This window comes from Aegilops tauschii, chromosome 3 (assembly GCF_002575655.3).
Source record: "Aegilops tauschii subsp. strangulata cultivar AL8/78 chromosome 3, Aet v6.0, whole genome shotgun sequence".
In the NCBI taxonomy this organism is placed as follows: Eukaryota; Viridiplantae; Streptophyta; class Magnoliopsida; order Poales; family Poaceae; genus Aegilops; species Aegilops tauschii.
In genome coordinates this window covers 28,739,342-28,755,159 of record NC_053037.3, presented here as the reverse complement: position 1 = coordinate 28,755,159, position 15,818 = coordinate 28,739,342, and the positions used below count along the sequence as shown (strand labels likewise).

General features: G+C 45.2%; 1 protein-coding gene across 1 annotated transcript; it reads right to left on the bottom strand.

The window, feature by feature from the left end:
* Nucleotides 1-4,127: 4,127 nt before the first annotated feature.
* On the bottom strand, nt 4,128-5,277 carry LOC141042648 (KDEL-tailed cysteine endopeptidase CEP1-like). The gene is made up of 2 exons (XM_073511508.1): nt 5,109-5,277; nt 4,128-4,423 (listed from the first exon to the last, which is right to left on the bottom strand). Exons 1-2 carry the CDS (start codon nt 5,275-5,277, stop codon nt 4,128-4,130), a joined length of 465 nt encoding a protein of 154 aa, XP_073367609.1.
* Between the last annotated feature and the right edge of the window lie 10,541 nt (nt 5,278-15,818).

The following is a 15,818-nucleotide window of genomic DNA, read 5'->3' as shown; positions in this document are numbered from 1 at the left end:
TTGCCAAGTTGACGAGGAGTGCGATTTACTCGTCCGCACAAAGAAGCGCAAGATGATCTCCAATATACATGTAGCGGATGCTGGAAATACAGATTTTATTAAACCCAAATGATGTAGCTAGGAATCAGGGCACCTCCATATCGGATTAGAAAGCCTCCTAATCTCCGCTGGGCAGTGGCGGAGCTTGATCAGAATTATAGGAGGTGCTAATCCATGTAGGAGGGGCTATTCAACCAAAGATTGAGCAAAACACCATCATTTCTGTCTAATTATGTGCTAATAATATAAGAAAACTACACAAGCAGGGGGCCCTGGCCCAGGTTGGCCCTAAGAAAGCTCCGCCATTGCCGCTGGGGCCATATCTGCAAACTGGTTGAGTCTTAAGGCCATTTCTAACCGATCCCCAATAAATAGAGGAGGATACAATAGAGTAAACTTTCAGTGGAGTATATTTACTCCACTAAGATTTGGCCGGACCTAGCTCATCCCCTATATTTAACGGAGTAAATTTTTGTTTTTTCTAAACTTTGCATTCTAGTATACATTGCCACTACATATTAGCGCACATATAGAAACCGAACATAAATTTGAATGTTCAAGCAAATCATGAATATAGTTTACAAACCGAATTATTCAAATTTAAGCAGACCGAATGGTCCAAATGTAACAAATAACATGTGATAGAATAATTAGGACTCGCTATGACATTGCCAGTGATGCTCAATAGGATCTTCTTGGAGCTGAGCATGAACTTGTCGGTTCTCGATCTTGCGATGCTCTTCAAGGAATGCCAAGATCCTATTCAGATCATACTCTGAATCAACCGGAGTCCCGTTGGTGATGTGCCGAAAGTTCTCAGGCATATCCCTCTCGTTTTCAATGATCATGTTATGCAATATTGATACAACAAGTCATGATCCGTCATAGAACCTTGGAGCTCCAGTACTCGGCAGGGCCACGAACAATTGCTAAACGCTTTTGTAGCACACTGAAGGCTCTCTCCACATCTTTCCTAGCAGCTTCTTGACATTGGGCAAAGTGAATATTTTTGTTACCATTTGAACGTGAAATTGTTTTGGCCAAGGTGGCCCATTGTGGATAGATGCATCCGCAAGGTAGTAACTCATCGAGTAGTTGTGCCCATTGACCGAGTAGTTGCAAGCAGGAGCATCTCCTGTAATAAGCCTGGAGAACAGTAGTGATCTCGACAGTACATTCAAGTCATTATGAGAGCCAGGCAAACCAAAAAATGAATGCTATATCCAAAGATCCTTTGTTGTAACTGCCTCAAGAATGATCGTTGGATTGTCAGTGTGGTCTTTGTACAGACCCTTCCACCCTGCAGGACAGTTCTTCCATCTCCAATGCATACAGTCAAGTGATCCAAGCATCCCTGGCCATCCTCTTGCTTCACTCTTTGTCATCGGCCTCTAGGTATCTTCCTTTGTGAGTGCTCTCAAGTACTCCGGGCCAAAAACAACGATCACTGCTTTAGTGAACCTTCGAACAACCTCCAAGATTGTGTCTTCACCAATGCAGACGTACTCGTCAATTGCATCGGCCGAACACCCATATTGCCAAGACTCGAACAGCCGCAATGCATTTCTTCACTGGGCTTGCACTTATCTCTCCACTTGCTCTAGTATTATTTTTATGAATCACAGTTGTGGCCTTAGCATGTTCCTTAATCCTAACAGGAAAAGGACGCCTCTCAATATAAGCAATAGGCACAACAGGATTAGCAGTATAAGCAATTGTTTCAGTTTTAGCAATGATTGGTTCTTAAAAATTTTCAATAGGTGGGTGAAATTTAAACCACTTCACTTTAGGGATATCAACATGAGCAGCAAATGATTCACAAAAAGTGGCTCTTATCTCAGAGTCAAGTCCATATTTCGCACTAAGCTTATGAAAAACATCTGTCTGTAAAAGACTTAACACAATCAAATTCAGGATGTATACCCGACTCATTACCTTTGTTGATTTCTCAATCTTCAGAGTTGCATTTAATTCTCTCAATAATATCCCATTTAAATTCAGTAGTCCTTTTCATGAAGGGTCCAGCTTCTCCGGAGCTTGAACCAGTCATCATACCTCTCAACGGCTTTTGCAATGGTCAAAAAAGACTTGTGTGCATCCGAAAGCACCGACGAAAGTACTTCTCCGGATAGATTGGATTTGGATCAAAGTAGTCTCTCATTATCTTTGCATGACCCTCCACTCTATCACGGTTGATGTGTATGCGACCAAAATGTGATCCTCTCCTAGGCCGCCGAATATCATCATTGAAAACCATGCCTAAAACGGTCTTAAATTCATCTTCGTCTTCTTCCTCTTCAGATGACGACTAGTCCTCGAAGACTATCTCCCTCAACCTCTTCATCTACAATTCAAACGGCTACATGTTGCTAGAAGATTCTTTATGGAGATTAGATTATGTGTTATTAAGGAAGCAAGGCCAGACGATAGATATATATGCAAGAACTTTACACTGTTGTACTATGTGTTACATTATTGGGTGTCAAATGTAAACTCCTCCCAAGGGAGGCTGACTGTCATGTGTCATGTCCCTTTCTTGTTACTTGGATGGGTGTCATTGTCGTAATTTTCTCAGTTTGGGTGATGCTTGAGAAGGATGGTCTACCAGACATAGGATTAGAGATGCATATTTATTTATCTTTGCAATGATAGTTTAAGTGATGCCCTAATTTTAAGCTTCCCTAACGACAGTGGATAGGCAAACAGTTAGGCATGACGAACCCAATTAGTAGATTATGTCATGAGGTCCTTTGTTTTTAAACTGCATCTCAGCATTACTTATGTTTTAATTTGTTCTTTGTATTGGTCTTCCTTGAACCAGAACCAACAGATTTGTTCTTTATTTGCCCTTGTGAACGAACATGCATATTCACATTCCATACCTGTCGCATGCGTAGAGAATTGCATCTTGTCCTCTCTTGAAGTGCAGACATCAACTTCCCCTCACAAAATTCATTTCCACCAGAGGCTTGCAACCCGTCGCCATCATCATCACCCATCTCTCCTCCTTCTCTCATTGACTAATTCGGTTTGCAAGCTAAGCAAGGCCGTAATCATCCACTAACCTTTGATTAGCTAAGACTCAAAGCACATCTTGACACATATCTTGTCATAGCTGCCTGTCTATAAAACCTGTACGACAATCCTTTGCTTCTGCGCCCATATACAAGAAGAAAACAAACAGAGTCATGGAAGGCTTGCTGCCGTTCCTGTACAAGGCCATCATCCTCCACTATGCCGAAGGCGGGTGGCGGGCGGCCACCGGTGACAGCCCCTTCCTCGGCAGTGACTCGCCATCGGCCTCTCGGTACCACTATGTCCTCCTCGCCGGCAGCGCCGACAACTCTGGCCGGCTCCGGTTCGCCCCCGCTTCTCCTCCGGCCAGCCGCGACGTGCTCCTGTGATGGAATGAATGGATCATCTTCTCTCGTTTCCGGGTCCTTCTTTCTTCTTCAGTAAATTTTAGGCCTGGGTCTGTGGGTGTATGGTATGGATGACCTCTGGGTGTTGTACAGTATGGTTTTGTGGTTTGCATCCGCAGGAAAAACAAACTGGATCAAAGATTTACATATGGTCTGAGCTCTGGGTGTTGTATAGTACGGTTTTGTGGTTTCGTACCGCATGAAAACAAACCGGATCAAAGATTTACAGTACTATAGTACGTTCTAGTTAAATACAGTGATGATGTTGCTGGTGCAGTCACCTCGAGATTTCGATGATTTGCCTTGAATTAGGAGCGGCAGCAGCAGCTAGCAGTATTTCTTACATTCTCGTCAGTAGCCTGGATACTATAGTGATGTTGTGACCAGGATTCCTGCTTCGAACACTCTCAATTTCGTCATACTGAATGCTTAAGCTTTCCAGCTTTTATTTACATGATGCACATATGGTTGCGATCTGCATAATTCAAGATTTCTAGGCTGAACGGTCTAAACCCTACCCTAGAAAAGGCAGACTGAAAATGTTTGCCAAGTTGACCAGGAGTGCGATTTACTCGTCCGCACAAAGAAGCGCAAGATGTTTCTCCAATATACATGCGGCAGCAGATGTAGGAAAAACAGCCTTTATTAAACCCAAATGATCAAGGACTAGGAATTAAAACGCCTCATCGTCTCCGCGAAGGTCATGTCTGCAAACTGGTTGAGCCTTAACTTGTAGCTCGCGCCCGACTTGTTGAACTCGTGCACGCGCCTTGCCGTCTTGCTAAATGTCTTGAACCGGCGGCGCATCTCCGCAGGGCTGCGCGATAGATCATGATACTCGCACCAGTACTCGTACACGGGCCACAGGGACTCCTTGGACTTGAGGCAATTCTCATCAGCAACATCGAGGCAATCTGTGTCTTCTGAATCGGGTCCCATGCATTTCTCTTCTTCTTCCGGCTCTATCGTTCGGTACGCATAGATAGAGATAGAGTTACAAGTTGATTAGTTTCACGACGCAAAGGATCATTGGTAGTACTACTATTGCACTCTACCCTTGCAAGGCAGAACAATTATACAAGGCGTTTTGGTGACTGGAAATTTCAAAATTCAAACTTTCTGATTGAAAAAAGAAAACTGGAAAAATTATGCAGGTACGCAAGGATGAAATGTATATGTGTGTAAAAATTCAGGATGAAATACCATGAAATGTGGCCTATACAAAAGAAAAACAAATTCGTGGACTTTGAGGATGAATAGTATCATGTGCTAAAAAGCTCAGATTTTTTTTGCACAACCCTCGTTTTAACGTATTTCGTCCTGAAAATTTACACACATGTACACTATGCCTCCATGTATATCTGTATTTTTTTTCAGGATTTTTTGAAACATAGAAATGTGAATTTTGAAAATTGCAAATGGAGGCCTCCATGGAGTATATGCTTAATTATTAGATGTGTGGTGTTTCCGAATGAATAAGCATGCCAAATCCGTGCCTGCTTATTCAAATAGATGTATCAAAATTCAGATCCAAATGGAGGATGGTTTAATTCATGTGGGAATCCCCGGGATACATGCATATACAGATTCCGCATGAGGCAGACCCTGAACTATTCCTCAAAATAGGTACGTGCTACTAGGGATTACCTGGAGCTGGAGCTGGAGCTGCAGCTGCAGGGGAGACGCCGCCGCACATGCGCCGGAGGGCGTCGCCGGTCAGCTGGCAGTGCCGGCGGAGACACGGCCCCGGGGAGATGGGCGGGCGACTGCCACCAGCGACGGCTGCCCGCGCGAGCTTGGACACGATGGAAGCCATCAATCAGTGAGAGGGGAATGATCTGGCTGGATTTAGTTAGGGCTTGTAGTGTACGGCGTTGGTCCTGGTTTGTATAGAGTGCAGCCAAGGGCCTCCTGAAGCCGTTGGATCCCTCTCTCTCGCCTTCTCTAAGACGTTCGCTTCCACGCAGTACAAGGCCGTTGCAAAACTCAGTAATCCCAGCAGTACAAGGTCTATGTTCTTCAGCGACATGGAAAATAACCTCTCTGTCTCGAAATACTTATTGAAGAAATGAATGCACTGACATATTTTAGTTTTAAATACATATTTTTTTTATCCATCTCTGCGATAAAGTAATACGGAAGGAGGGGGTAGTTTACAGTGGCAGAGACAGGGTGCCCCCCTAGTGTCACTGGTTTAAGCCTAATACTAGTGTAAACACTGATTTTTTTTCTGTTAAAATAGTGTATTTTAACGGACTGGTCCTCCCCCAACAAGGTTTAGCAACGTTTGGCCCTCCCCATTTGATTGTCCTGGCTCCGCCATTGATAGTTTATACAAAAATTATGCTAAAGGATGGGCCGAATGAACCGTGTCATATCATGACATATTGATATGCATACATATGCCATGGGGCGCACTAGGAAGAGGCGCTCATCGTGAATTCAGCAGTCTAGAAATATGAAAGGTAGTAGTTTTTACCGGAAAAAAAATATATCATATGTGCTTGTCTCTGCAAGACTGCAACCGAGATTCAGGAACCATTCTTGTAGTGGCGGACCTAGAATCGTAGCACTAGGGTTTGAAATAGTTCACTTTGATCTAAATATCATCATAATCCTAGCAAATACTCCTAAAATAGAATTAAGTTGTTATATGATTAGTGTCTAATCTGCATTAAAAATTAGTTGCGCTTTTACAGGGGCTGCCATGGCACCCCTACTGGTCCGCCACTGATTCTTGTTATGAAGGGACACGCCTACTGTTGGCAATTCCTTCCTTCCTCCGTCATGATTCGCGTCGGCATATCAAGTCTAGGATCTGTGGATTTTTCTTTGCTTGCTACCTAAGGATGGCCTTCCCCGGAACAATTTTCTTGCTGTCTAAGGATGATGCGATTCATATTGAGAAATTTATACCTATTTGTTTGCTTAGTGTGTTAACTTCAATTTTTTTGGGGGGGGGGGGGGGGGGGGGGCATTTCAGTTCTTGCCAATATCAAGCTAAGCATTATTTGATTGATGCTTTTGATCCTTTCATTCGACACTCTCTTTCCATATTCCCTCTTTAATCCTCAAATTTTCTCAATAAAAAATCAAAGGGATCAGAAATCCTTTAAAAAACAATAAATTTTATAATTATTGCCAAAAATATTTGTTCTAAATACAAGATCTATACAAAACTATCACCTTGTTGTGGCTGGGTCATTTGGCGTGTGTCTTTGTCTTTCTTTTCACCTTCACCCCTTCATTACCGAAGCACCACTTCTAGAAACAAAATCTTCGATATTGTTGGCGTGTATCATGATAACACTCTTCGCTGCTGCTTGCAATGATACCATCAACTTTTTCTGTAGCATCCACTATACCACCGCAACTTCATATGAGCTCCCATCTCACTTTATGTCACCCACACCGACGCATGTCATGCCTGTGCCACCCTATTGAAGCGGGCCACCACATCCGGTGCATGGGGAACTCGCCACACCATCTCCCCTTTGCTACACGCCTCCACCTTTGACTTAAAAGTTAGTGCACCCAAGACAAGTTAATATATGCGATTATCATTTATTTATAATAAACTATTTTACCTTTTCCTAATTATATTAGTATCTCACCATACAATCTTAACATTTTAGTTTTAGCAGTACCTAACAAAATTAACCACATAATAATAGAGCTAAATATTAAGATGCAATGATTTACTTTACAATTTTAACACCGACCTTGAAAAATGCAGTCACACTCTATTTAAGGCGCATATTGCAAGGAATGTTATGTTACTTGTTTATTTTCGATTCATTGATCTTAATTGGCTGGTTAAACCAAATTGTTCTGTATTAGTAAAAAATACAATATAAAATAAATCTTCATAGGTCAAATTTTTCTACTTGCCTGAACAACAATATATGTATGTGATTCGTGGTTATTTTAGTTTATTTAAAAATGTGAAGAGGTTTCTGGAATGCATGATTGTTTATGTTAGAGATTATTATGAATGTACTAGATAGAAAAATCTTAATACACAAAACATCTATGATGGTTTTTTCCTCAAATTGTTGCATTGGTGTTTATTGGTTCTTTCATGGCCAAATATGCCTTTTACTTTTTTGGGTTCAACAATCAGTTCAAATTACATATAAACTTTACACTCAAGTCGCATATTTCAGGTCTAGTTTTTTATTCTTGGTTCCGTAATATTCCTGCATGAAATTGATTGCATTACTTGGGAAAGTAGTATCACTTCCAAGAGATATGCATAAATGTTTGCCCATCTTTTTGGGTTTGATTTGTAGTTTGCATAAGAATGTGTGGTTTAACCCATAAATAAGAAGCGACATCCCCGATACGTTGCAAACCTATTTATTACTTTTGAATTCAATCACACATTTTCTCCATTAGGGAGTAAACTACTAATAAATAGCATAAGGAAACCTCTTCAAAAGTAATTTCATATTTACTATTAAAGCTACAATTTTCTGAGTGTTTTCCTAGAAAGGTAAAAATCCGGGAATATCATGGAGAAATAAGAGGGAGGGTCTAGAAACCGCATGAAAGGTGAATAAGAGGAGGACCATGGGATAGCCGCACACCGTGATGGTGCACCCTACTAGGGGTGTACGCTGAAAAGTGCCCTTTGGAGGGACCATGGCATCGATGTAAGGATAGTTCATGATTGGTTTCAGATTTTACTGAATTTCGGAACTCCGGGATCCATAATTTTCAAGAAATCAATTCTTTTTTCTCAGCATACATATTTGTGGTGGGTGGGGTGGCGAGAAACACAATTACCGGGCGATAACTGAATTACCGCCCGCTAACAAAAGGGCAATATGGGTGTGGAGTTTAGGGCCCATAAAGGGGTCCTGCTTGACCAGATTAAGTCGTTGTATGTGATTGCCGACGGCATTGGCCTCTCTACTGATGGAATAGCACCTTCGGTGACGTACCGTCAGAAGGAATAGCACCTTTATTATTAGGTATGTATGTATAGATATAGATTTACTCCCTCCGTTTCTTTCTATAAGGTGTATTTGTTTTCTTGAAAGTCAAACAAGTGCATGTTTGACCGAGTTTTTAGAAAAATATATCAATATCCACAATATGAAATTTATATCATTTGATTCATCATGAAAAGTAATTTCATATTTTATCTATTAGGTATTGCAAATATTTTTATTTTATTCTATAATCTTGGTCAAGCTTTCAAATGGTTGACTTGCACGGAAATCGATACACCTTATATTTTGGACGGAGGGAGTAATTCTTAAGGATGAGGATCTAATTGCACACGATAAATGGCAGAGCCTAGTTAGCCCATCAGTATGATGTAATGGAGAAAGATTGTCTCAAAAGAATGTAATGGAGAAATTGGATCTTTTGCCCCACTTTTCTTCTAACTTTGATCATTTGCCCCACTGAAAATGACGAGTGGGGCTGGGACCACTTGCCATTGAGACAAGCATGGAGCAAATCATCAAACCCATGTTAAGTGGGGCAAAAGATTGATGGGGCCGGGACCACTTGCATTGAGAGAAGCATGGGGCAAATCATCAAGCCTATGTTAAGCGGGGCAAAAGATCCAATGCCCCTGATGTAATGTGATTGGAAGAACATATCACCTCCCCTAAAAAAAGATTGAAGAACATAACGAGCCACACAGTCGTCCGCCGCCGCCTTCCCCGGTGAGAGTTACGGGCGTCCGCCTAATCTCTAAGAGCAACTCTAGCAGACCCCGCATCCCGCCGGCCCGCAAAACGCGTTTGCAGTTCGCGCAAAATGGCATTTGCGGGCCGGCGCGGACGGCCACAGATGCAGACCCCTCAAATGGATCCGCATAAAAGTATATTCGCGGAATATGCTTTTTTACGGGTCGGCTTTGCGGGGTCTGCTCTTTGCGCCGATGCATCCCGCATCTCATCAGCCCGCAAAAATCAAATCCAACATAATACAACAATCGAAAACAAACTGAATTATTCAAATAAAACATAATACAATAATCATCCGCATTACAAATAATTATTCAAATCACCATAGCAAACTTAAATAATGCAATACAAAACTTGTCATGAATACAAATACAAACGAATACAAAAATTAGTCACTGTCCAGCCCTTTGCCAATGATGCTCAATGAGATCCTCCTGAAGTTGAAAGTGTGTGTCTGCATTTTCAATCTCCTTGTATGTCCGAAGAAAAGCTCTAATGCGGTTAGGGTCTCTAGCTGGTTTGACACGGCTACCCACATTGTCGTAAAAGAATTTTAAGTTCATTCCTCTCTCATCTTCAAGAATCATATTATGCAGGATAACACAGCATGTCATGATGTTTTTCAAGGTTTTCTTATCCCAAAAACGAGCAGGACTACGGACAATGGCAAATCTAGATTGCAAAACACCGAATGCTCTTTCAATGTCTTTTCAGACCGCCTCTTGCACCCTTGCAAATTCACATTGTTTTTTAGTTTTTGGTTCTTTGATGCTCTTGACAAATGTGCACCAAGGAGAGTATATACCATCTGCAAGATAGTACCCCTTTGTGTATTCATGCCCATTGATAGTGTAGTTGCAAGCAGGAGCATCACCACTAGCAAGCCTAGCAAACAAATGAGACCGTTGCAACACATTGATATCATTGAGAGTGCCCGACATATCAAAAAAGCAATGCCAAATCCATAAATCCTCGGATGCTACGACCTCTAGCACAATTGTTGCATCACGAGACTTGCCACAATACATTCCTTGTCATGCCTTGGGGCAATTTTTTCAATTCCAATGCATACAATCAATGCTACCTAGCATGACAGGCCAACCTCTCCTCTCATTAGATGCCATCAATTTCTTTGTGTCATCTTCATTGGGTGCCCGAAGATACTCAGGACCAAAGACACAGACGATCACTTTTGTAAATCAATGCACAGACTCAATTGTAGTATCTTCACCAATGCGAAGGTACTCATCGGCATAGTCAGCCGGAACGCCATATGCAATCACCCTCATATCTACGGAGATTTTTTGATATGCACTAAATCCCTTTAAGCCCGCGGCATTTCTTCTTTGAGTAAAATACCGGCAATTTGCCTTGCAAGCTTGAACAAGTTTCACAAAGAGGGATCGGCGCATTCGGTACCTTCTCCGGAAGAGGTGCGGAGGATATGTAGGATTCTCCGCGAAATAGTCTTGCATTAACATCTCGTTCCCAAGATGGCGATTCCGAGGAATGCACAGACGCCCGACAATCGATCCTCGCCTCCTCTTCCGGTGCTCGTCTTCATGCTCCTTCACGGCAAGCACCATGACTAAAGTCTGCTGCTGAAAGGTCGCAAGCATGGTCTCAACATCCGAGTCGTCCGAATCGAACGAATCGGAGAGCAAAAACTTCTCGCACGGGCTCAACTCCATCTACATGCATACCGGCGCGTCAATCAACTACACAGCTCGCAAAAATCACAAAAAAGGACTAACCGGTGGCGGGTGATCCCGGGCGGTGATGAGGGGGCGCGCTCGACGGTGGTCGATCCCCGGCAGCGGCGGCGATGAGGGGCGGCTCTTCTCGACGGATCCGGGGGGGGGGGGGGGGGGGGGGGGGTCGGTGCAGCGGCTCGGCGCGGGAGGGTGTGGGGCGGCCACGCGGCGCGATTCCGCCGCAGATATGGCCGGAGTCGCCGGCGGCGGGCGGGCGGAAGCAAAGGGCGGTCGGCGGCGGAAGGAGGGGGAAAGGCGCGCGGGGCTGAAATGTCCTTCCCGCCAAATGCTTCTCTGTGATGCAGGGCACCGCAACCGCGAGGGGGAACCCGCGTTTTCCCGTGTTGGAGTCGGGATTTTGCCGCGCCCCACAAATTTTTTTGCGGGCCGGAGCGGGACACGGGGTCTGGTCGGGCAAGTTTTTTCGCCTCTACCCGCATTTTGACAGTTATTTTACGGGTCGAGGACGGATGCGGGGTCTGCTAGAATTGCTCTAACCGCCGCCGCTACTCCCGGTCGCACGTGCCGACGCCTGCCTTCATCATCCCCAATCATCAAATCTACAACGCTGGACGCTAATGTGGGGCGCCAGGATGAATTTACTGGTCGATCGGCAGTTAGCCCAATAAATCCTGGCGACGCGTGTTGCATCGACGCAAAAAACGAATCAGGCGCTTAGGCCTTTTTCTACCACGCGATAGCCTAACTCAAAAAAAAAAAGAATCCACGCGATAGCCTCGCTCCAGTACGGAATCGTGCGGCGGCCGGCTTCCTAAGCGCCTAGCGGTAGCGTTGGAAAGGTAGGCACCTCAATTGTTTTTTATTTTTACGAGAGTTATTTTAATTTCCTAAGCGCCTATCTTAGCGCTTTGCATTGAAGATCCCCCCCCCCCCCCCCAAGGCCCCCGCGTCGCTCCCGCAGGGGCGACTCGGGCGGCTCAAACCCTAGCCCGCCGCCGGGGCTCCCTCCCCCTTTTCCTCTCCCTCGTCGCCGCCGGAGTGGGTCGCCGGAGCGCCGCGCGGCCACCGGGATGGTGGCGGCGAGGATCTGGTCGCTCCGCCCCTGTGGAGGATCTCGGAGCCGAGGTGGCGACCTCGGGCAGTGGTGCTGCGTCGTCCTCAGCAAACGGCGGCAGCGGGTGCTGGCCGCCCATCTCGGCCATGCGGGCGGCGCGGTGACGGCGTGCGATGGTTGTGGTGCGCGGTGGCTTCGGGGCACCCGCATCAGATCTGAAGGCATCTTCCTCTTCAAACTCTTGTCACCCTCGTCTCAGATCCGTTCTCCGGCGGCCTCCGGGCACCGTAGCCGTGTCTCCTCTCGAGGTGGGGGTTGGGAGAGGGGACAGGAGAAATCCGTGGCTGGCTATGCCGGCCTGCTGGCGGCGACGCCCATGGGCGCCGTACCCTACCTGTAGGCGCTGGTAAAAATGCCCCCTTTCCCCCTCCTCTTCCTCCCGTGTTGCTCGTGGACCAGGTGAAAACCCAAATCCCTCAGGATTGGGCGGCAGCGACGCCGTGGGCGCCGTCACCCTCAAGGGGGTGCCGTCTTTGGTGAGCTCTGGGGGAAGTGTGCTTGTTCCGGTTGGGGGTTGCTCGGTCTTCAGCAGCCTTGTCGTGTAGCTTGCTTCTCCTCGTGTGCAGATAGCATGTATTGCCGATGCTTTCCTTGGATGAGCTCCAAGTACTTTGGCGGTGGTGTCCTGGTGTGGTCTTCCGGTTGGCAACGGCGTCGGTCGCTCTTTAGCCCTCGGGTGGGCGTCTCCACCTTTCGATGGATCGGCGTCCTTCGTGCCAGGGCGAGGGCGAGGGGGCAGGGAGCCCCCTTCTGAGGTGGAGGAGGGCGACATCGACGGCCAGAGCCCATGGAGCTGACAACGGAGCTCCTCCAACTACTTTTTGGTTCTTCCCCAAGCTTTGCTGGCGCCCTGCATGGTGTTCTGCTCGCTGTGGAGGGCTTCTTTGACTTCTAGCTGGACTTGTGCTTTAGTTTCCATATCTTTGCTAGTAGTTTGTAGTAGCCTGATAGCTTTTACACAGCACTATGTATCGGCTTGCTGTTTTGTTTTTTGTTTCCTTTGTTTGTTCGATGTAATCTTGGCCGGTTGATGGTTTTGTTAATTCAAAGCGGGGCTCTTCTTGAGCCTTCGTTCTAAAAAAAAATCTCCAGCCGCCGCCGCCGCCTCTCCTAGTCGCAGGCACGGGCGCCCGCCTTCATCCCTAGAGATCTCTAGGCGCCGCCGCCGCACCCTCTCGTGTGCGCAAGCGACCACCCTCCACCACTCCCGGCCTACCTGGCCGCAGCGCACGCGTGCTTCGTTGGACCGCCCTCCGGCCTACGGTGGTGCGCGGTGTGTTATTTGTTCTTTCCGACGCTTTGCTGCCGGAGTTTCATTAGATTTCGGTACTTAGTTATGACATGTGATTTCGGCAGTTGGTTATGATAGCTTTTGAGACTAGGTGGAGGGTGGAAGTAGAGTTAGTGTGCGGTGTATATATGTAATCTGTAATGCTAACGTGGACGGGCTCTTTACCCCGATTCCTTCTATATAATATAGTACGCACACTTGTGCGTATTCGAGAAAATGATTTTTTTTTAGGGGCACTTGGTTATGATTTGGTATGTATGTTGTCCTGAATGCATGCTGCAGCGCCGGCCGCCAAAGAAAATCGCCACTCGCCTCAGGCAAAAAATGACGATTCCTCCACAACTCCGATCTATTAAGAGCCGCTATATATAGCCGACCCATCCTTCTAATTAATTGATCCAAAGCAGTAGGGTGTTGGATATCCTAATTCTCCTACAGTATTATTATTTCAGAGTTATTTAGATCTATCTACTTTTTAAGATTGGCCAACAATGAGGTCACGTGAATTACAGAACCCCGTCACAGTGCAAATTAGTAGAATCAACATCTCATAATAATTTCTCCTTTATTTTTGTTTGTGTTCTAGTACTATCTTTTTAAAGAAGTAATACAGCGTTGTTTTTCTCTTGCAGATTTGGCATTTAGTATAAGTGTGATGGGCCAAATACTTCAATTCCAGGTGAGCGTGTTCTGAAGATGAAGGAATAAAAACATATGAACGATGGACCGAGTAAAACAGAGAGGTAACCACTTATGTGAACGCGAATTATTTTTGTGAAGCATCAGCAGTTATCTTTTTCTTGTGTTTTTCTGAGTGTAAAAGATGAATTATAGATATTCTAAAGAAAGGATACGTCATAAACATGTTAGTTAATACGAGCTACAATAGTCCTATTTTTAGGGCACACATTAGTACTAACTACTCTTTCGTGTTGATACCGGCGACGTTTTTCTTAGCTTTACCTTGATGCTAGGCCTTTTTTCTTAGTTTCACCTCGATATTAGCTATTAGGCCTGGCCCAATGTTATAGCACAAAACGGAGCTGCACAAGCGTGAGGCAGCACAATGCCACAAACGAGCGCTATGCACCCACACTGAGATCGCCTGAGGACTCACATGTCACTGTGTTAGAGTAACTCTTCATCGATTCGAAGCCCACCTAACCACTACGCACAACTCTCGTCTCCAAACAACCACCTACGTACGTATATACCTCAGCCACCAAGAAGGTAAGAGGTCAATCCGTCAGCCAAGAGAAGATCACACATTTTTTTATACCCACATATTGTCTGTCTATTATCTTAATGTTTATATGAAGGGCCCCTGGGTTATAGTTTCACCCCAGGCCAATGAAATCTTAGGACCGGCCCTGAGACCATCCCTACTTGTGTCATGGAGAGGTGGACAATAGAAGCAAAGCTTGCTATTGACCCCGCCGCTAGCATGCCAAAACACACGTATGGATAATTATCCCGAATTCCACAACAAGGCTAGCATCGCTTTATGAGCCCAGAGCAAATACAGAGGTTGGATGGTTTTCTCAAGAGTATTATGGATTTTTGGCCTGGAGATGACGATGATGATGGGAACAATGAGACTTCAACGTTCAAGCCTTTGAAAAGCAAAGTCTAGAAGAGCCTTCTATCTAGAAGAAAACGAGGCGATCAGTTAGTATCCTAACAAGTGGCATAGTTTGTTACCAAGTTGTTTGTAGTGCTAAACCCTAACCGTACCGATCCTCGGCAGGCGGCTTATATATAAATAGAGTATGTAACGTGTTGTACATAGATGACCCAGAACATCCTATTTCACGAGCATGTGTCTCATGAAGCCAAGGTTTCACCCTGGGGGATCAGGATTCTTCATCAACGTGTCCACCACCTCAACGTCCACAAGAGATCATCAAAACTATCATCTGCACGACCACTTGTGCCCTACCAGCAGGTTAGCATATAAGATTATGAAAAACATCTGATATGTACATGCATCTAAAGTAGAGTGTTTGTTGTACACTTTTCGATCTATTCCATTTTCTAACTTTAGGGAAAGGCAAATATTTAACTCTGGTGTTGGTATGTTCTAAGCTGAACACGATACGCATGTGAAGGTTATGGTTATGACTTTTTGGGTCACCAGGAGAGGCGTACACATTCTACAACAAGCACATGAAAGAGCATGGATTCAACATCATCAAAGAGAAGGTGAATCGAGGAAATGTGTCTCATGAACTATACGGTTCATGCGGTTCGTTTGCTCCGGGGCAGGAAAATGGTAGAGCAAATTCTTAAACACGGAGGGGCGCACCCGCAGGCTAAGACCTGAGACCCAGTGTGAGTGCGGTGCGTTGTTGGTGGTGAAGTTGGACAGATCAGGTAGAGTTTGGTTCGTCGTGACATCTGTGGACCATCACAACCATGTGCTGGCTAGACCCGACGAGGTCCCATTTATGTGATCACATAGACGGATAAAAGATTCACAGAGAGCGGAGATCTTAGTGACGGAAGGAGCTGGGATCAGAAAGAACATAATCG